We start from the raw sequence: 22217 nt of genomic DNA on the forward strand, positions 1-22217 counted from the left end.
TCCTCCCAGACCGGGGCACGAACCCGCGTCCCCTGCATCGGCAGGCGGGCTCCCAACCACTGCGCCACCAGGGAAGGTCTCTGTCCTTTTCAATTGCTTCAATTAGACTTACACTGCTGGTCAGGCGGTCTGGCAGCACCAGTGGATTTGGCGGGGCGCACCTGGAGGGGGTGTTCGGGTTTGACTTGGGCATCCCCGTCCCCTGCCTCTCCTAACTTGGGCCCACACAAGCCCTCAGGCTGGACAACTGCTGGGGGTGTGCAGGCAGCACCCAGAAAATCCAGTCTGAGCAGTACCAAGAAGAGAGGGAGGCTCACATCACGGACTCTTCCTGCTGAAACCCTCGTGCCTGTTTAACCCTGATGAGAGAAGACCCTCCAGAGCGGCCGTGTCAGAGCCTGTCACGGGAGGAGGTGCCAGGATGCTCAGGCCGGGTGGCCCCAGCCCTTCCTCCCCGCCCACCGTGCGTCACCCTACCTGAGCCCCTTGAGCCCTTCCAGGGAACCTCGCACAGGGCACAGCTACATAAACATACAAACCAAACCAACAATAAACTAGGTAACAGAAAAGATTATTTCCCCTCCCACTGGTCTCTGGGTGCAAGGTCTCCTTTGATACTTAAATCAACACTCTCCTTACACCCTGATACAAAAGGCCACCTGCCCTCCACGCACGTCAGCCTAATGGCACACACTGCTGCGAACCCCACCGCGTTCTGGTCCCCCCGAGTGGCGGTCCTGGCTGGCTGCACTTCCCCAGGGATGTCTGCAGGGCGAGGGTGACTCAGAATTCCCTTCAGAAGGTTAACAATCCTTCTGAAGCCTTCCGTGCTCCACAGCCTTCCATCAAGCCCTGCCCGTCAGTGTACTGTTAACAAAACCGAAATGCATCTGACTCTGAACCTTCGTCCTGGTGCAGTTACTGAGTCTAAAGAAGCTTTCAGAATCCACAAAGGCAACAACCTCTCTCCACAGGTGAGACGCTATCACTAACACTGATATCATAAAATGAGGGAAAAATAATGGGCTTGTCTAGTCTCTTAAACTTAAAAAAAATCAAAGTTTCTGTTACAAGTAAAAACTACTAAAAGTGACAGTGGCATCCTCTTTACCTCCTTTCCTCGCCCCCCTCCCCTCCCCCCAGGGTACGTCTACCCGGGGATAATGTAATTTAACAGCATCCAATAGCCAAGGAGACAACTCAAAAGTGAAACAAACAAAACCCCCTAAACAAACAAATAAATTAAGAGTCTTTTTGTCTTTATGGAGTAAATACAATGCAGCTACCAATAAAGACCAAAGTCTATAAAGTTCCAACGTCCGTAAACATAGGTAAAATGATTTGTGTGATTACAAAAAACAGAACGAAACAAAACAACACGAAAACCAATCAGAACCATTCACAAAGTAGTCAGGAAGGGACAAGTGCCCCGGCCTCTCCACCCCATCTGATTCCCACGACCACAATTCAGCCAGTCCGACAGGCTTCGCCAGGGCTCACTTTCCATCCCATGTGGCTAAAAATGAATCTTAGAAGCTGAAATCCTCCCCCCATTTTTGTCAGCGTGCTTTCCAGACCTTGGATTCAGGTGACATTAAAAAGTGTGCATTTCCCTTCGAAGACTTACTATGTGTCTAGCATAACGCCCAACCCAAGACACTTAAGAATAAAAAGGGTCTATTTGCACCTTATGGGGGACTAATTGTGTTCAGTAAACCGTCACTTTAACGTCTTTACAAACCTTTTCCAAGGGGCACCCTGCATACCACAAACTCCTGCTTACCAGTCCTTCCAAAGCTTCCACTTTTCATTTCTACCCCTCTTGGTGGGCAGGAAAAGACCACGGTTTCAGCAGAATTGGAAACGGTTTGGTGTCCGAAGACACAAGGCTCATACGTACCCAGGTTTTCTCCTCCCCACACATCCATCATCATGTCGTATTTCCCCAGTTCTTCAAAATACAACTTATCCATCACGAACAACCCTCCAGCAATCATAGGGGTTCTAAAGAGGCAGAAGGGAAGAGAGGGAGAGGTCGAAGGTCAAGGTTAGATCGCCAGCATTCTAATGCCAAGGTCAAGCCTACAGGCCGACCTTAGGAACAACAGCACAGCCATGGTCTTTGGCCCAGAGCTCTGGGTGCCCCTCTCTGCTTGAGCCCTGCTGTCTTCAAGTGCCCCCCACTCGGATGCTCAGATGCTCCCAAGGGCGAGGGGCTGCGTGGAGCCTCCCTACGAGAGGGCAGCCGCCGGAGCTGGGCCCCTCGCTGACAGCGCCCTAGGCCGGTGCTCGGCTCTTCTGTGCCACGGTCTCCTTGGAGGACGACAAACAGTAAGAGGCTACAGCGCCCAGCGCACGTAGGGAACGCAACCTCATCCCGGGCAGCTTCCTCCTCTGCTGGACGGGACCGTCACCTTCTCGCGTCCCCATCAGCCTGGGGACAGGCCGGCGACAGGACCCCAGCCCTGTGCCTGCAGAGTTGCCGTGGTAAGTCAGGGCCCCGGGCCGCACGTCTGGAGCTCACTGCTCACGGGGGACAATCGCCGCAGTGCAGACGGCGCCGGTATCCGCGGGGTTCCCTGTAACCACGCGTCCCTGGGGAGGCGTCCCCACCCCAGCCGGGCGCGGCTCAAAGCCAGCTGGTAGCGAACCCAGTGCTTCCTCCGGGGGACAGGAGGGCGGAGCCCACCGGGGGCGGGCAGGAGGCTCCCACTTGCTGCCCACCGCCTCCCCAGTCCCCGAGGGCAGCCCAACACCCCACCCTGTGCGGGAAAACGCTCTATGCCACCAAGACACGAAGGACGTGGAACTGGCAGATTTGATACACGTACATAGAAAAAGAATCTCAAAATACTTTACCCTATAATCTGGAGGCAGAGACTCTCCCCTGAGCTAGCATGAGGGGAAATGGGGGTATGGCTGGAAGGTGAGAGCTCCACTAGGTCCCTAGGCCTGCTGTCTCATCTTCCACCCCAGAGAAGGGCACCCGAAGGACGCCTGCCTGCCACTTACTTTATGGGGGCGACCGGGTTCCCCTGCCGGGACCGTCTCTGCTCAGGCGTCATGTAATCCCATTTGAACACCAAGTTCCAGTCAAAGCCTGCTGGTTGCAGAAGAGAGAAGAAACACAGGATGCTGTGAGAACAGGCTGTCTGCTCCTGGCACCGCTGTCCGTCACAGCTTAAAAATATTTGTTATTTGGAATGGACTCACTGTAACCCAAACAAAGGAAAAACAAACAAAAACGACGCAGAGGGAAGAGAGTGACTGGGGGGGGGGGGCAGGGAGACCAGCCGGGAGGACGCACACTGAAATCTTCTTTCCCCAAGAAGCTTACCCAAAACAGAAGGTGTGGGTCAGACTTTTCTAAAACCAGAATGCGTAAGAATAAATGTGAAATAAGAGAACTGGAGTCTGTGAGGACATATCCAAGGGCTGTAAGGAGGCGACAAAGAAGAGGGATCGATTTAATAAAAAATCTGCCAGGTGCCCCCAACGCGGTCCCAGGGAAGGGAAGGCAGGGGGCGCAGGAGTAGTTGGGAATGAAGGGGCAAGCAAGCTTCACTTCTGATAACATGGCACCTGCCCCACGTCACTTCTAGAATCCACAGGCCGTGCGGGTGGCAGAGCCCGGGCCTGGCCCCTGGTCCACAGCTGTCGGGTCTTGTCTTTCCTCAGAAGGTACCTGGCACACCCCACCTGCGGACGCTCTCCAGAGCATGGGCCGCGTTGCCCAGGGTCTGACAGCCAAGCCTCACTGCTCCAGGGCCGTCCATCCCTCAGCCCTCTGCCAGCAGGCTTTCTGTCCGCAGGGCTGGTGCAATGCCTAAGTTCAGGCCTTCCGTCTGTGTGCTCTGAATCCAGCATTTATCTGCCCTGCAGCCTGAACAGGGTAGGATGGCACAGGGGCTCGGGGGCTCCTAGGCCGGCGTGGCACACATCATGGCTCAACCAGAGGACAGAAAGGTGCCCCCGCTGTCCCTGTAGAGCGCAGCGGGCTGGCAAATGGGAGCGAGGAGCTGGAGGGCCAGGCACCAGTGGTGCACGGAGAGGAAACAGACACAGACTGATTGTCTGAGGAGCCCGGCTCTCCCCAGACACGGCCTGCCGCGCACACAAGCACCGCCAGCCAGGGAAAAACAGACGTCCCGGTGCACTGTTGACAGAACACAAAGGCCTCAACTGGCCAGCTGATGTAACATTACCTGCATTTTGGGGGGAATGTTCATTATTATTTAGCTTATCAATTTGGTCCGAAGAGCCAAGCTATATTAGATTTTTAAAAATCTGCTAAAAACATCCTCCTTGATTTTTCTTTTTTCCTAAAAGGGGTTTGGTGAAATGCTCTTAGAGTGAATCTGGCCCGGCCCTGGGGCAGCGGCAGGCCGCTCCCACGCAGGGCATCTCACTGTCCTGCACCGGCTCCGCCGTAAGCGGCTGCCACGGGAGATGGAGAACCGTCACATCTCAGCTCCGGCAGATCCTCGGGGGGGGGACACACTCTGGACACTAACGCTTTCTTGACAGCCAAGGCTCCGAACTCTTTATAGCCCCAGCGTGCTCACCATCTTCTAAGACTCTCCTGACTCTTGTTTCCCAACCTAGGTGCGTCCTCCCAGCATGACGGCCCGGCCAGAGGCCTCTGGGGAGCTGCCTGGTCACAGCTCTGCCCTCTGCCGGCCGCCCTGTGCGGCTGCACTATTATCAACCTGTTTCTCAGACAGGGACGCCGAGGGCCAGAGGAAAAACAGCTCCCGTGGTGACACCGCCTGAAAGAGGCACCAGAGCCCGGGCCTCCCTGGCCGGTCCCAGGGTTCTGATTTCTGAGGTTCCGTCCAAGGCCACGGTTCTACTGTGTCCTTTTTTGGATGTCAGTTGACCCTCAGTCTGTGTGTCTGTCTGGAACAGTCCGTCTCCTAATCAGCTCAAAATGTTGGAGATGGGAAAAGAAGCCCCTCATTTTAGAGAAAGAAACAGGGGTGCTAGGATGCTGGAAAAAGGGTTCACTCATCTCAGGTATGAAAAATCAATAGTGAATAAATTACACACGGAAAGTAAAGGCTCTGACATCTCTGTTATATCTCTCTCTACAGCAGGCTTCGCTGAATTCTTGGCTCTCAGCCAAGGTCTGAGAGGCAAGGCTGCCGGCCAGCTGAGATTCAGAGCAGGAGGCATTTACTGGGCTGTGTGGGAGCCCTGGGGCCACAGGTCACCCCCATACACACACAGTCCCTGGGACACAGGGGAGCCTGGGGCTACAGGTCACCCCCATGTACACACAGTCCCTGGGACACAGGGGAGCCTGGGGCTACAGGTCACCCCCATACACACACAGTCCCTGGGACACAGGGGAGCCTGGGGCTACAGGTCACCCCCATACACACACAGTCCCTGGGACACAGGGGAGCCTGGGGCTACAGGTCACCCCCACATACACACAGTCCCCAGGGACACAGGTCACCCCCACGTACACAGAGTCCCTGGGACACAGGGGAGTCTGGGGCTACAGGTCACCCCCACGTACACACAGTCCCGGGGACACAGGGGAGCCTGGGGCTACAGGTCACCCCCACGTACACAGAGTCCCGGGGACACAGGTCACCCCCACGTACACACAGTCCTGGGGACACAGGTCACCCCCACGTACACACAGTCCCGGGGACAGAGGTCACCCCCACGTACACACAGTCCCGGGGACACAGGTCACCCCCACGTACACACAGTCCCGGGGACACAGGTCACCCCCACGCACACACAGTCCCGGGGACACAGGTCACCCCCACGCACACACAGTCCCGGGACAGAGGTCACCCCCACGTACACACAGTCCCTGGGACACAGGTCACCCCCACGTACACTCAGTCCCGGGGACACAGGGACACAGTGGAAGCCTGCTCCTCAGGCAGGGCTAGCGGGACTCCCGTGCGCCCAGCAGCTTCGTGAAGCTCCTCGCGAGAACACGGTTTACCCAGCTGGGGTCCAGGAGCCCCCGGGGTCCTCAGGCCCTTTCAGCGGGTGTGTGACGTGAAAACTGCTTTCAGTTTATGCTAAGGCTCTACAGGCCCCTTTCCATCTCATTTTTCCGAAGTGCAGGAAGGAGCGTTCCGGAAGCTGCAGGACGGGCAGCGCCCACGTGGCTGCGTCACCTGGCGTTCTCACCGTTCTCAGCCTCACCTTCTAACACGGCAAACGCTGATCGCTACGGCCCACGTGAACAAAGCTCTTTGGGGCCTTCAATGTGAAGTTTTAAGAAGGTAAAGAGAGTCTCAGACAAATCACTGTGGGACCCCGCGGCGGGAGGGTTTGAGGGGTCACACTTGAGCCCAAGGACCCCCTGGAAACTGGCAGGGTCATTCAGATAAAGGTTCCCCAGAAAGGTTCCACCACGGCGGGACGTGGGTGGCTGTCGGGCAGAAGAGGCTGACAGCCAGGCCGCGGGAGGGCTGCGCTCTGCAGGCCTCGGGGCCCAGGAGTCATGGGTGAGCGGGGCGGATGGGCTTCCAGCAGGCGATGGACGCTGCGGTGAGGGGGAGGGTGGAGAGGGCAGACCCCCATCGGCCTGGCGTCTCCACACCGGCTCCGTACGCCAAGCCGGTGCCAGGGACGGGAACCACGCCTACCGTCCAGGGGAGGCAAGGCCGTGTCTGTCCCCTGGTGAACCCCGCCAGCTGAACACAGGGGCGCTCTTGGCCGCGGCCCGGCTCGGCCGCGTGCAGGCGCCGTCGCCGCCCCTGGGACCCGCGCAGCACCTACCGCCTTTTAAGTCCGCAGACGCGCCCACGTACTGAAAGTTGTCCATGTTGATGACGTCGATGATGGGGGACACGACGCGGGTCCTGTCCTGCAACGCAGCGAAGGCAACAGCAGGTGTCAGAGGCAGCCGGGACCCGCACAGGTGGAGGTCTGAGCGTCACCGCTCACGGGGAGATGGCCGCGCCGGTCCCCTGCCACCCCACGCCCTGGGGGGCCCGGCTGGGCACCTGCAGCCCTGCGCTGCGCTGGGTGTCGGGGGCGCAGAGGACGCTGCCCCCCAGGAGGCGCCCGAGCGCACGGGGCCGCCCTGCGGGTGTTCACTGGCTGAGAGCCTCTCCCGGGACCCTTCCTGAGTTGTTGTTTTTTCCCCCAAACAGCCAGGAGCAAATGTCAATTTTTATTAGTTCCAAAGGAGTTCTCAGAGCGCGCCAGCGTGAGACTGGAGTGTTTTATTTAGTGTTTTCCCAAATGTCAAACCTCAACCATGGAGGAATTTTCATTCTAACAGGATCTAAGCTCGGCTGTACTTAAACACCAGTATGTGTGAGCTGCAGGAAGCCTCAGGAAAGGACTCACGGCCGCGACGCCCACTCAGATGCGACCCCGGGCCTGGGAGCCGAGTGTGGTGTAGAGGTTCCAACCGCATCACGGGCGGACGGCGACCGAACTGACTGGAGAACCCGGAGCCCGAGCCTGTCTTACCCGCGGTTCCACCCAACACAAAACATTCCCTTAGGCTGAGGCCTTTCTTTAGGCCACACTGTCGCTGCTCTGGTTAGAGTCTGTGAACACAAGACCTTTGAACTCTCCTGCCCTCTTTAAACCGGGCTAGTTGGTGCTGGGGAGGAACTCTGCCCCACGCTGACAGGGAACACAAGGGTGGCGCTTCCCTGAGCCACGGCAAGAACCTGAATCAGCCAGAGAAAGACTTCGAGAAACAAATCAGTAACAGGGCAAGCGGAGCTAAGAACGTAACACGTCAGAGGACCCCGCTCAGAGAACAGAGGGTGAAGCTCAGCCACCACCAGGGGCAGGTTTACAGCATGCAGCCCCCAGCGCAGAGGGTGACGTCCTCCATGCCCACTCAGCCTGGGGATGGTGCCGCAGATCGTCAACTGCCCCACGTCCAAGTCCACGCCCTTTATTTTGATCTCTTTTGATGGGACTAGAATGAGGGAGAACGACAGTTCTCAACTCTTCCCATTCTTTCTTTAGGAGGTGGGGGGCTGTTTAAATAACCCTGACAGTCTGACCACAAGGCACGCCGCCTCCATGTGCCCGGGTATCATGGCAGCTTTCACTTCGCCTCTGCGTCCCTGGGACGCACAGCCTGGTGGAGTGAGTAGCCGGGGACGGGGCCCCCGGGATGGGCATGCGTGTGTGTGTGGGAGGACTCAGGGAGGGACTCAGCGAATCCCACTTTGCAGCCTGGGCTCTGCCCCCTGTATGAGTTTTGGTTAAGTGATTAAAGTTCCCTGAACCCCAGTTCCCTCAACTGTCAAATGGGGGTGAAACCCTGGATTAAGGTAACGTGTAAAGCATCCGGCAGGTAGTTAGCGCTCAGTAAACGGCAGTGAACGTGAGGGTCAGAGCACTAGTAGTTTGTCTTATTCATGTCTCAGGACTCACGGTCCAACCGCGATCCCTGCTATGGTGCAAAAAGAATGACTTTACTATTTCTCTAGTACTTTCATTACATCTACTTTACTGTCTCAAGGAAGTGCTTTCTTAGTAGGGAGGAAAGAAAGTCAATAAAGCAAGCAGAAGGCGAGAGAGATATCACAAGAGGCCATAGGTCATCCTAGTGATGATGTTTCTAGAAGGCGAAGGTGCACGGTCTCGGGTCAACCGACAGCCTCCCGCGTCCCTGTGTGGTTGGGACTCTGCCCCCCCCACGAGCCGCAGCCTGGGTCTCAGGGCAGCACGGCCGGGCTGGGGACCCCGCGGCCTCTGTCCTCAGCGCTCTGCCCCCTCTGAGCTCCGAGAGTCAGTACAAAGCTTCAGGCAGGGAAGGAAGACCCCCCTAGGGGAAGGGCTGTCGTAGCCTCTGCTGACCCTGGCCTCCTACCTGACAAATGAATTTCCCCTGTTGACAGATTCCTGTGGAGGATAAAATCCTCGTAGGACCATGTCGCAGAGGCCCTTCCTCTGGCCCGCATCCTCACCTCGGCCACCCTCTCCAGGAGGGGCTCCAGCCAGTACTCGTTGCACTCGCAGTGGCTGTCCAGGAACGTCAGGACCTTGGCCTGGGCCGCGTCGGCCCCCCGCACCCGCGAGCGCATCAGGCCTGTGGAGTGAGGTCAAAAACACGTCGCGGGGGAATGCCCAGGGAACGCGAGAAAAACAAACAAAAACTGTACCCCCAGCACCTGCACCGACACCTCCCCACGCAGCCCTCTTGCTGGGCACAGAGTTTATCGCCAACGTGCGTGGAGGGATCAATACCGCCTTGCAGTTTACCCAGGTAAGAGTTCTGTCAGGACCTTTTTCTTTTTCAGTTAATTGGATGACTGAGAAAACAACTTGGAACTACTGCCTTATGAGGAAGGCTTTGACATAACTGAAGTCTCCTTTATCAAGCAATGGAAATGTGGAACTTCTAAAACTACTCTCCTCTGACACAGCAATAGAGTTTTCTAATTAACTGGGCTAAGGCACGTGTCACCCAGACACTTTAAGTGCTAATGGGGCCAAATTTAATGGTGATAATTTCATGATAACAGTGTTGTGAGTATCTGTGTGTTCTAAGACTCATCGCGAGCCAAATTAACATAAATGATGAAGCCCAGTTGTTTGGCTTCTACACAAAATTAGTAACGCTGTTGGTCACATTACAGAGTTTATATAGCTGTGATCTGTTAGTGATATCATTTTTCATTATCACACATAGTAATATTCATCACTAGATGGTGTGGTCATAAGTGGCTTCTGCTATGTACGCTGGGCTTTTATCTATTCATGGAGATATGAGATTATTCACAACTGGTAAGGACAGTGTTGTGAGTTCTTTATGCAGCACAGCAGTCAGGAAGGGTTTTCCATGGTTCTTAAAGAGCTGCATGACAGAGTAGGAAAAAGGGCAACGACTTCTAGTTCTGGTATTACGGAGCAGCTTGTAATAGGCAAACCCTCTCTCAGAGAACAAGTATAAACTGAGCAAAATAGAAAATGCAACTATAGGAAAGGGCTAGAGTAGCCGAGGGCAGGCAGAACCTAGAGGGCATTCAACCCTTAAAAGAAGAAAATCACAGAGTGAAATCCCTGTAAACATGGTATTTGCCCCCGATGTTACTCTCCAATCCACTGCAGTGCAGCCTTTTTTGGCTTGAGGCGTCAGAGGGTAGAGTTTGGGGCTGGAGAGTGGCTGGAAACAGAAGGAGGAGATCCTGGGAAGGAGCTAAGTCCCAAATCTGGTGATAACTGCCCTTAAATCTTTGGCGGACGCCTGAACCTGCAGGCACAGGGGAGACCCCAAGGAGTCCATGAAGAGAAACAATTAGAAGACAGAAAGAACTAAGATTTCAGCTGGAATCAGGGACACAATTTTTGGCAATTGAGTTGTGCCTAGAAGGACTTGGCAAACACCTCATTTCTACAGAAACTCCAGAGGGAATACATTTAGGAATACGGACTACGTCTCAGGAATAAGGGATTCATCCAAGATACACATATGCTTTCAAAGTATAAAGACAAGCCTACACAAGTTCAAAGTCATGAGCTAGTAATTTAATCGCCCAGTATAACAAAGATCAACGCCCTAGAGAAAGATAACAGAATCCAGTGTCTCTACAACATACCATTCACAATATCCAATATAAAATTTAAAAAATTAGTAGACAAGAGAAGAGAAAAATGTGATGCGTATGCAAGAGAAAAAACGTCAATAGAAACTCACTCCGAGATGACGCAGAGTGAAATTAACAGATGAGGATTTTAAAGCAGCTATTATGATAACTATACCCAAGAACTCCAAGGAAATGATCATTGGAATGAGCAAACACGGGGAATCTCAGCAGAGAAATGAAAACCACAAGAATTAAATGGATATTCCAAAACTGAAAACTGCAATTTTCTGAAATGAAAGAACTCACTGACGGCGCGTAACAGCAGATTAGAGATGTCAGAGGGACCAGTGAACTTGAAGGTGGATCAATAGAGATTGATCTGTCTGGTGAACAGAGAAAAAATACTGAAAGAGAAAAAAAGCCTGAGTAACCTATGGACAATATCAAGTGGTATATCATATGTGCACCTAGAGTCCAAGAATAAGCATAAAACAATATATGAAGAAATAAAAGGCCAAAAAGTTCCCAAATATGCTGAAAACTTCAACTTACATATTCAAAGGGATCAGCAAACCTGGAGCAGGATAAATAAAAAGCAAATCAAATCTAGGCAAGTCACAGTCAAACTGCTAAAAACTAAAGATAAAGAGACAATCTGGAAATCAGTGAGAGGAAACAACCCATAACACACAGGGAATCAACAATAAGCTGACAGCTACATTCTAAACAGAAAAACAGAGGCCAGAAGACATCTGAATGACATTTTCAGAGTGCTGAAAGAAAAACTAACGGTCAACTCAGAATTCCATTCAGAGAAAATACTCTTCAGCAATAAAGGAGAAAGAAAGACTTTTCAGATAAACAGAAATTGAGAGATTTTATTGCCTACAAGAAAAAATAAAGTTCTAAACGTTCTCTGGGCTGAAGGGAAATGACACTAGATGGAAACCTGAATCTGTGGGAAAAAATGAAGATACTAGAAATGAAAAATACGAGGATAAATTTTAGAGTCCATTTATACATTCTAATTTCTTTATAACTGATTATTTAAAGCAAACATTTTAACACTGCACTGTGGGGTTTAAACCATCATTAACAACATATGAAGGAAACCACATGACAACAGCAGTATACAGGACAGGAAACAGAAATGGAATTAAAACAGTTGCAAGGTCTTACATTTAAGGTAAAGTTGTATGGACTCTAAATAGACTGTTATAAGTTAAAGATGCATGTTGTAATCCTCAGAGAAGCCACTAAAAGAAATGTATAGCTAAAAAACTACGAGAAAATTCAAAATGGAACAGTAAAAAAACCAAAAAAACACAAAACATCACTTCAAACTACATTACAAAGCTATAGTAATCAAAACAGTATGGCCTTGGCATAAAAACAGGCACATAGATCAATGGGATAAATGGAAAGCCCAGAAATAAACACACACACATATGGCCATTAATTTACAACAAAGGAACCAAGAATACACAATGGGGAAAGGATAGTCTCTTCAATAAATGGTGTTGGGAAACTGGACACATGCAAAAAAATGAAACTGGACCCCTATCTTATAACACACACAAAAATAAACTCAAAATGGATTAGAGACTTGAACGTTAAGACCTGAAACCATAAAAGTCCTAGAAGAAAATATAGGTAAGCCCCTTGACATCAGTGGTGGCAATAATTTTTTTAATTTGACACCAAAGCAAAGGTAGCAAAAGCAAAAGTAAACAAACGGGATTACATCAAACTAAAAAGCTTCTGCAGAGCAAAAAAAAGTATTCACAAAATGAAAAGGCAACTATGGAATGGGAGAAAGTATTTACAAATCATATAACTGATAAGGCATTAATATCCAAAATGTATAAAGAACTCATACAACTCAACAGCAAAAACAAAAACAAAATAATCAGATTAAAAATGGGCAGAGGAATTTAAAGACTTTTTTTCCCAAAGAAGACATATAAATGGACAACAGGTCCATGAAAAGGTGCTCAACATCACTAATCATCAGGGGCTTCAAACCAAAACTACAATAAGATATCACATCACACTTGTCAAAATGGCTGTCATCAAAAGACAAGAGATACCAGGTGTTGGTGACGATGTGGAGAAAGGAGAACCCTTGTGCAATGTTGGTGGGAATGTAAATTGGTGCAGCCACTGTGGAGAACAGTATGGAGGGTCTTCAAAAATTAAAAGTAGGGCTTCCCTGGTGGCACAGTGGTTGAGAGTCCGCCTGCTGATGCAGGGGACACGGGTTCGTGCCCCGGTCCGGGAAGATCCCACACACCGCAGAGCGGCTGGGCCCGTGAGCCATGGCCGCTGAGCCTGCGCGTCCGGAGCCTGTGCTCTGCAGCAGGAGAGGCCACAACAGTGAGAGGCCCGCGTACCGCAAAAAAAAAAAAAAACCAAAAAACTTAGTGTGGTGATCACTTCACAATATATGCATATATCAAATCATTATGTTGTACATCTCACATAGTATTATATGTCAATTACATCTCAATAAACTGGAAAAAATAAATTAATCAGGCAGGACAGTGGGAATGGAGGAATAAAAAGCACACAGGACAAATAGAGAACTTGGCCTATGAACACGGTTTTGGCTCCACTACCATTATTAAATAGCTGGATGACCTTGAAAAAGACACTTAACCTCTTTCAGCTTTAATATGTCCATCTGCACAACAAGAAGGACTAGGCTTTCAACCTTCAAAGTACATCAGTATTATTGAAATGCAGATGTCCAGGCCCCACCCCTAGAAAAACAAAAATTTTTATTCAATTGTGGGTCGGGTCAAGGCATGGTCTTCTTTTATTTTTTTAATTATTATTATTATTTTTTTGCGGTACGCGGGCCTCTCACTGTTGTGGCCCCTCCCGTTGTGGAGCACAGTCTCCGGACGCGCAGGCTCAGCGGCCATAGCTCACGGACCCAGCCACTCCGCGGCATATGGGATCCTCCCGGACCGGGGCACAGAACCCGTGTCCCCTGCATCGGCAGGCGGACTCTCAACCACTGCGCCACCAGGGAAGCCCCATGGTCTTCTTTTAAGTTCCCCAAGTGATTGTAATGAATAGCCAGGTTAAGAATCGCTGGCACAATTAAATCCCCAACACTAAATGAACCCAAGGCCATGATTTTATGCAACTGATTTTCTCTGTCACCTAGTAGCACTGCTATGAGCATTTGTGTATATGTTTAACTGTTTGGGATACACACACAAGCACACATACATTTGTGTGTGTGCATTTTCTCACTGGACTGTCACATTCCTCACTTGTTCCATATAGTTCTACCATAATCTGGCTTCCCACAGCTGCCTCTCTTCATTCCTTCCCCAAACAAGGCCTCAGTGTGGGTTCTTACCCACAAGAACAGCCTAACGTAAAGCAAATGCAAATTTATATTTAGAAGGACTGCTTCTGATTTCTAAGCAGGTTAGAGCCCCTCTCTGAGAGCTAGCACGTGGTTGTCAGTTACAAAATGCCCACATGAAAGCTAACTTCTTTCTTTTATTCCCTCCTCCCGCCTCATCTTCTTTTTTTCCCCTGTGCCAGCAGACACTTTGGGTTTGAATTCAACAAGTTATCATGTAGTTTCTTTAGGGGCAAATACAATGCAAGATTCTGGTTTAATCTCAGCTTCGGGGGCAGATGTGAGTCCAGCAAACAGCTTGCTTAGGGGAAAGGCTGACCCCATTGTTTATGCATCTTGAACATCTGGATTGATGACCTTAGTTGGTTAAAATATGGTGTTGATGACATCGCCCTAACGGGCTCACCCACTTTACTGGCTGATTAGATTCTTGCTAAGAAAAACTGTATTTCCCGACTCCAGCTGGATTGCACAGGGGACCAGAAGAAAGACAATGTTCGCTGACCAAACGGCACAGCCACCACTCCAAGATCAACAGTCAGCCTCAAACAGCAAAAACGGCACATAAAGCTCTGCCATTTTCCTACAGAAAGATTTCTCAGGACCACGGAGGAGCTGAGAATCCAGCCACCAGCTCTGTACCAGCATGGATGCGCTGGATGTTAATTACATTATGAGTCTGGCTTCCTTTCCAGACACTTCAAAGTAATGCTTTCCTCTCTGGAGCTTCTCTTATAACTACCAATAAAGTGGGCTCGATGAGCCCAGCTCCAGCAAAGACAAGACTGACATCAGGTTTCGAGGCTGGCATTTGCAAAATCCAGTAAGCACGTAACGGCGGTGGGCTTTCCCTTGTTTTTGATAGTTCACCTTGGGCAGGCTGTCAAACTGGAACCCCAGTTATTTTAACAGATGCCTGCAGCATGGAGTCATTAAAGTTCTCAATGCTAAATCTCTGTTTTTCTTCTAAATCCTAGTACTCAAGGGACTGATAAGACTTCGTAGGTTGTGAAAGAAAGAGAGAAGCCAGTTTTCTAAATACATAAATAAAAGCGTAAGTTGAACTATTGCCCTGGTGCGCAAACAATTTCAATTAGTTAAGCTTTCGATATCCTTCCTGGGGTTGCTGGGAGAGGCTCCCAAGAGGCTCTGTTGGAGGAAGGCAGACAAAACATGAGACAGTTCATTGTTCTTGGAGCTGAAACGCTTCTTCACATTATTACTGGGCTCAGGAAAAGTCAGAATTCAACTGTCTTGGTACTGAATTGAGAAAAGTCTTACCTTCTCGCCGATCATTCCTGAGAACCCGCACTTTCTCAATTTTCCCCAAGAGTGCCCCGTCTTCCGCTAGGAAAAGAAAAGAAGCAAAGCTTTTGAACCTCAAGTTAACTAACGGAGGGCTCGGTGGGCAGGGACAGTGATTCTCCATCACCTTCGGGCTGGTGAGCCCCTCGGGGCATCAGAGAGGCACCCTCTTTCTGCGGCCCCTACTTCTGGCCTTTTCTTGAAACTCATGCTTAGCACCTGCAGCCCAGGAAGGCTTGGGTCCAGAGGGCCAGATGGAGGAGGATGCTTGGTGGGGGGGGCAATCGGTCTCTACTTACGGTCATTGCTGTAGTCGTCCACCAAAATGATTTCTTTTATCAGGCGGGGTGGGCTTTTCTTAAGCACGCTGAGGAAAGGCAGAAAGATAAAGCTGCAGGCCTTTCAGGCTATGACTGGGGTGTGCAATTCTCACCCCTTGGCCCCCGCGGGGCTACACAGTCAGGTGCCCTGTCTGCACCCCCAAAGACAGCCCCAGCCCGGCTGTGCTGGGGATCCGGCCCTCGTTCAGCATCCCTGCCGGGGGACGTCCCCTGCCCGCATAAGCGGCAATGGGTGGCAACAGATGGCAGCCGCTGGCCTCACCTGACCACTGTTCTCAGCAAGGCCGACCTGGCTTCATTGTGAAACGTGATCACCACGCTGGTGGCCGGCAGATCTACCCGCCACTGCTTCCGCTGACACCTGAAGGAGGAGAAAGAGTGACCTGAACGACGAGCCCGGCGCGACCCCGACAGTGTGGGCAGGTGGCCCTGCAGGACGGGCACTCGGGGTGGACCTGTCGTCTGCAGGGGGCCCTGGCCTATTCCGAGATACGGCGACAACGGCACATAAGGACACAGAAAAACACAACCAGAGCAACATTTTAAAAGATGAGAGATTTCAGTGAAAAGTAACATATTGAGAACATCTTTCTAACATGTTGAAAAAAAAAGTGTGTTTCAAAACAGTGAAACCCCATTTAGTCTCACATGCAGATACACCTCTACGGATGTGCTTTTCACAGTTCACAGTGGTTATTTCTGAGCGGTGGAACCAACTGTGCACCGCTGCTCTTTTCTCGTTTCCTACTTTGCCTGCAGCAAGCACGTGAACCGCTGGGATTCTTCCCAAAGTTGCATGTGGTACCTGGCACTACCCCACTGACGGCGCCCCCGATCCTGGAATGCAGGACACACGCCCCTCCCCTCGCCAGACCGCGTCCACACGACGTAGGTGACAGCGGTGCAGGCTGCTGCGAGCGAGGGAAGGATGGGTGGGCACCTGAGCCTGTCGGCTCCCCCTTCCACTTGCAGCAGTACTGAAAGAACCCAGGACCGCTCTGAATAAAGCTGATTCAGGCCTGCAGACTACGGGCAGATCACAACAGGCACTTGTCACGTCTGGTCCCTGCAGACAGACACAAGGCTGCCACGGCCGTAAATAGCTGCTTGAAAACACAGGATGCTATAGCCCTAGGCTGAAGATGCTGAGGCATCACCCACTAGGCGACAGAAAGGACTAGTAAAGGGAGACTGGGCTCTGCAGAACCCATCATTAAGGGACCCTTCAATCCCCTGAAGGCTCCATGAACTTGAAGAACATGCCGGTGTTGAGGTGATGCTCCCATGAGAGAACAAGACCCCTGGGCGGGCTCACAGCTCACGAGGACGTCTGTGAACAGTCAAGTCATGGCGTGAGTGCATTCAGGGAGTTACCAGGCTGGTGGTACTACTGAAGCCGGGAGGGGGAAGGGGTGGGGCGGACAGCTAGAGTATCTTTGGCCTCTGGAAGCAGTTCTCAACCAGTAATTTTATACCCAAGGTGGAGAAGGTGACGGTCTTGCCTGCAGTAGGGTAGGGAACACCAGCCGGCGCCCAGGACGTGGTCCCTCCAGGCTGCACTCACCATCTGGGGGTCCCTGCACAGGTATCACTTCAGTGGTTTCCACTGGAGAAGCTGGAAAACCTTCCATGGGGCCAATACATTTTCAAGAACTTGTTTTACTCCTTAGCTCTTAATGGAATTGACCACAGCTGTAAGTGATCTGCTCCCAGAATTAAAGGTGTCTATCTTACATGGGAAATCAGTAGGAAAAGGAGAAAGATTAAAAAAAAAATCTTTGGTGCTCAGCTGCGCCTCAGAGGAAGAGAGTCAACAGACACTGATTTTCCCTCGTGACTGGTAAAACTACTTCAGAGCAAATTTTGAAAATGAACAAGAAAAGCAGCAAAATTAAAAAGCAATTAGGTCAGATCACAAAATGGGCTTCTTTTGTTTATGTCAGTTATGTGGATAGCTGGATTTTAATTAACCACGAGAAAACAACGTAATATACCAGTTGCTGTTGTTTGGGAAAAGAAAGAATTCCAGAATTACTGTTGTTGATCATTATAGCTCCTGACGGCTAAGTATTTAACGACAAGTAGACTGATAAGGCTGGGTTTTTGTTGTTGTTGTTTTTTAATTTCAAGAATCCGCCAATTGTTAGATTAAGGAAGTAATAAGTAAGACGCTGCAAGGTTCAACTGTAAACAAATTACCAACGAATGTCATTCCCAAGAACCCAATCTTGTAATGCTAATGAAGTAAGAACCCCAGAATGGGACGCCCTCTGCAATCAGGCCCCAACCCACCCAGTGGCGAGGGCTGAGCCGAGCTCGGGCTGGAGAGGCCACGTGAGAATCAAAAGGAGAGAAGGAAGCATTTTTCAGGCTCAAATCCTAGTAAACTCAGCCGATCCAATCAGGTCCTATTCTCGCATTTTCTGTTTCTCTGCAGGAAGCCCCATCTCCAAGCACTTGGAATTCTCAAGGGGCTCTGGAAACATTTTTCAGAACACACAGGGCTGCTGCATTCACATCGTTTTATTAAAATTCCATAACACAGGGCATCAGGCACCTAGTTTTGCTAGGAACTGGCAATGAGGAAATTTCAGAGGTATATCCCATTCCTAAGGTAAAGAGGGATGACAAGTAAAGACTGAGGAGTATCTTATACCCCGTGAGTCTGAGTGTTACAGCTTTAGTATATGAATTCGGATCCTAAGTCCACACACTGTGCCAAGATAAAAGGGGAGGGTGGTATTTGAAGAATTTCTTTAAAAAGAAACAGAATAAATCTTGCATGTAAAGAGCGCTGTCCCTGCCAAGCAGAATTCTCTGCTCCGGAGCTGGGGGAAGAACACCCGCCCGCTATAGAAACCTGCCAGGGGAGCTGGCTGCCGGGGGCACCTTCATCTTGAGCTTCTTTGGGAACTGACAGAAGCTGGGGTTTATCTGGAGTCGGCATCAAGGAGAGTCTGCAGTCAGCTCTGTTCTCCCTCCCGGCTGATGCGGCTGAAGCAGCATGATGCTGAAGATGGGCTTTGGGTCAAGTTCACTTGGGTTTCCAAGGGTCATTCTGGTAACTCCCTGTCCAGTCAAATGGGGACTTGAAAAAACTGGACACAGTGATTTTTTTTAAATCTCTAATTTAGCTTTACATTTCTCTGAGACTAGATGGCCATCAAAGCTGGATTCTGCATCAGCGGACATCAAGTGCAGGGAGCTCCTGAGCCCTCGGGGTGCAGAACGAACCCGGGGAGGCTTGTCTCTGACGCAGATGCTACACTTGCGGTTGGTCGAGACACTGATGACACAATCAAACACACGTCCTCAGACTGGGAAGCGAGAGGCTCCGTTTAACATGGTGGAAGGCTGCTCCGTGGTGTGGAGAGGGGCACAGAAACACACCCTCTACGCCACGCCCCCAGGGTGCCTCCCCAGCCCCACCCCAGCTCATCCGGCCTGTGGTAGCCTTGGTAACTGAGTGATCCGAGGCACTTCATCCCTGTAAATCTTTTCTTTTTAATATGTTATTCTTTTTTGTTTTAAATTAAAAAAAAATTTTTTGACTGCACTGTGTGGGTTGTAGGATGTTAGTTCCCCGAACAGGGATCGAACCCGCGCCCCCTGCAGTGGAAGCACAGTCTTAACCACTGGACCACCGGGGAGGCCTGGCCCTTACAATCTTGCCTGGTTGTTGGGACAATCGAGTAGCGAAGAAGGACTCTGAATACTGGAAAGGTCCCTGTCGTCCTAATGAGGGTTACCATAGGCATCTTTCCCACCCCTCTAAGCCAGCAGGGTCCCCAGAGAGCGGGGTGTAGACCCCACGACCCTAAGCATTCAATACCCAGCCCGCGTTCTGACCATGCTCTGGAGTCCCCCGTAGGAGGAAACCTCTGGCAAATGGGGACCCTGAGTGTCAGTCTCCACGGCAGTGACTTCTTACTGCGCAGCCACAGCAGGTCTTCCCACCATGTCTCAGCTTCCCAGGAGACACCTCAAGGGGAGACGCCAGGATCAGTCACGGTTTTTCAAGGTTCCGGTTGCTGTCACATGCATTTCTCTTTGCAAATTATTAAACTGGCATTCTGGATTCATTCAGCCTATGATTTTAGTTTGAGTCTGCCCCTGAGAGAAAATTTAGCTTCGATTTGCTGACAACAAAACAAAGCAAAGCAAAGCATGGGGGAAAAAAATAAACAAGCAAAAAAAATAAAAATGTATTTCCCTGGGTTCACAAAGCTAAGGATCAAGTCTTGGGTCGTGATCAACTCAGTGTGGTAACGAATGTCCTGTGGCCTGTTTTTCCCAGGTCGTCACCCCCATCATCGTGGTTACGTGTGCAAGATATTTCAAACATAAAACCTAGAAGATGGGGCTTCCCTGGTGGCGCAGTGGTTGAGAGTCTGCCTGCCGATGCAGGGGACACGGGTTCGTGCCCCGGTCCGGGAGGATCCCACATGCCGCAGAGCGGCTGGGCCCGTGAGCCATGGCCGCTGAGCCTGCGTGTCCGGAGCCTATGCTCCGCAGCGGGAGAGGCCACAACAGTGAGAGGCCCGCGTACCGCAAAAAAAAACAAAACAAAACAAAACAAAAAAACCTATAAGATGTTATACAAGTGCCCATGCACCCTCCACTCAGCTTTTTCAAATCTTAATATTTTGCAACCTTGGCATTTGATGTAGATTTTTCTCTCAGCATGTTTCAAAGTTTTATTTTACTGTTACTGAGAGTGCCACAAAGAACTGGTTTTTTTTCTGGCTGCACTGGGTCTTCATTGCGGCACGTGGGGCTCTTCATTGCGGTCTTCTCTCCAGTTGAGGCGCACGCGTGGGCTCAGTAGTCATGGCACGTGGGCTCAGATGCCCTGCGGCATGTGGGATCTTCGTTCCCTGACTAGGGATCGAACCCGCGCCCCCTTCATTGGAAGGCAGATTCTTAACCACTGGACCGCCAGGGAAGTCCCTGATTCAGATTTTAAAATGAAACAAAACCTGACATGTAATAGTTGTAGGCCTGGGATGTCCTTCCCACCTCAAATCCCATCTTCACCAGCGGTAACCACTACCCTAAATTTGGTAAATCAGTATTCCTATGTATGTCTTCAACGAACTACATGTGTACATCTTCACAAATAACACAGAGCCGTGTTCTGCATATATTCAAAACGTGTATGGGTGACAATGCACTGTGCTTTGCTTCTCCGCCTTTGGGAAGGTACCTGTCTTGACATGCACGGCTCTGTTTCATTCACACCCACTGCTGCACAGCTGCCCCTCGTAGGAACACACCACATCCAATCCCTTTCTGCTGATGGCCAGTTTCTCTCTGTTAGGAATAACGCAGCCATGGACACTGTCTTTTTACATATGTGAGAAGGTTTCTCTGCATCATTTGCCCACAGGGAGGACTACTAGATTTACTGGCTTCAGCAAGCTGATCTCCAAAGGCTGTTCCCAGCTTCATCTCATCCACAAGGGTTCACACGGCTCCATATTCTAACCATCTCTTGATAGCATCAGATTTTTACATTTTGCCCACCAGGTTGGTATGAAACAGCCTCTTATTATTCTAATTTTCATTTCCCTGATGACTAGCGAGGGCACACATCTTTTCATATGTTTATGAGATGATTAGATAGTTTCTTCTGTTAACTGCCTGCTCATACCCTTGTCCACTTTCTGTTAGGTTTTTACATCATTATTATTGTTATTATTTTAATAAATTTATTTATTTATTTTTTTGGCTGTGTTGGGTCTTCATTTCTGTGCGAGGGCTTTCTCTAGTTGAGGCGGGCAGGTGCCACTCTTCATCGCGGTGCGCGGGCCTCACTATCGCGGCCTCTCTTGTTGCGGAGCACAGGCTCCAGACGCACAGGCTCAGTAGTTGTGGCTCACGGGCCCAGTTGCTCCGCGGCATGTGGGATCCTCCCAGACCAGGGCTCAAACCCGTGTCTCCTGCATTGGCAGGCAAACTCTCAACCACTGCGCCACCAGGGAAGCCCCATCATTATTTGATGATAGGAATTTATATATTCTGGATAGTATCCTTTGTCAGCCATACGCACTGCAAAAATCTTCAAGTCTGTGGCAGACCCTGTAATTCTGTCTAAGATGTCTTCTGTCAAACATATTTTTAAATTTTGGTTTCTCAAACTGTGGCCCTGGGGTAATGTTCAGAAAAAGGGTTTCTAACCTAAGGTCTCTAATATAATTTAGTAGATTTTCTTCCAAATATTTTAACTTTTACAAATGCTTTTAACATTGAGGTTACCCATCTACCTGCCTAGACATATTTTTATGAATGGTATGACTAAGTAATCTCATTTTTTCCCATATGGCTAGCCTGTTGTCCCAGTGTCGTTTAACCGTTTGCTACGTCATTGCCGACTTGTGCTGTCACTGCTGTCACACCACATTTTATGTGTGTACGCTGACCCCTGGTCCCCTCCTGCTCTGTGCGTCTCTCTGTACTCGTCCCCCACTGCTGCCTGGCTGTGGCTCTGAAGTAGACCTTCACATCTGATGGGTAAGCTGATCCCCATGCGGTGTTCCTCAAGACTTCACGGGCTATTTGTGGCCATCTGCTTTTCCTTATGAATTTAAGGATCAGGTCTTTAAGCACTGTATGATACTGCCCTCAATTTATAGATTAATTTGAAGGGAA

At 50.4% G+C, this 22217-nt stretch overlaps 1 protein-coding gene across 1 annotated transcript in view; it reads right to left on the reverse strand.

The window, feature by feature from the left end:
- Window positions 1-22217, reverse strand: part of GALNT2 (polypeptide N-acetylgalactosaminyltransferase 2) — a 179206-nt gene that overhangs the window by 19517 nt on the left and 137472 nt on the right. The window contains exons 4-10 of the mRNA XM_060035105.1: window positions 15829-15927; window positions 15525-15592; window positions 15202-15267; window positions 8919-9040; window positions 6754-6841; window positions 3013-3100; window positions 1901-2004 (exon numbers count right to left, since the gene is read on the reverse strand). Coding sequence (XP_059891088.1) covers window positions 1901-2004; window positions 3013-3100; window positions 6754-6841; window positions 8919-9040; window positions 15202-15267; window positions 15525-15592; window positions 15829-15927 — 635 coding nt within the window. The remainder of the gene's footprint in view (window positions 1-1900; window positions 2005-3012; window positions 3101-6753; window positions 6842-8918; window positions 9041-15201; window positions 15268-15524; window positions 15593-15828; window positions 15928-22217) is intronic.

Source organism: Delphinus delphis, chromosome 16 (assembly GCF_949987515.2).
Source record: "Delphinus delphis chromosome 16, mDelDel1.2, whole genome shotgun sequence".
Lineage (NCBI taxonomy): Eukaryota > Metazoa > Chordata > Mammalia > Artiodactyla > Delphinidae > Delphinus > Delphinus delphis.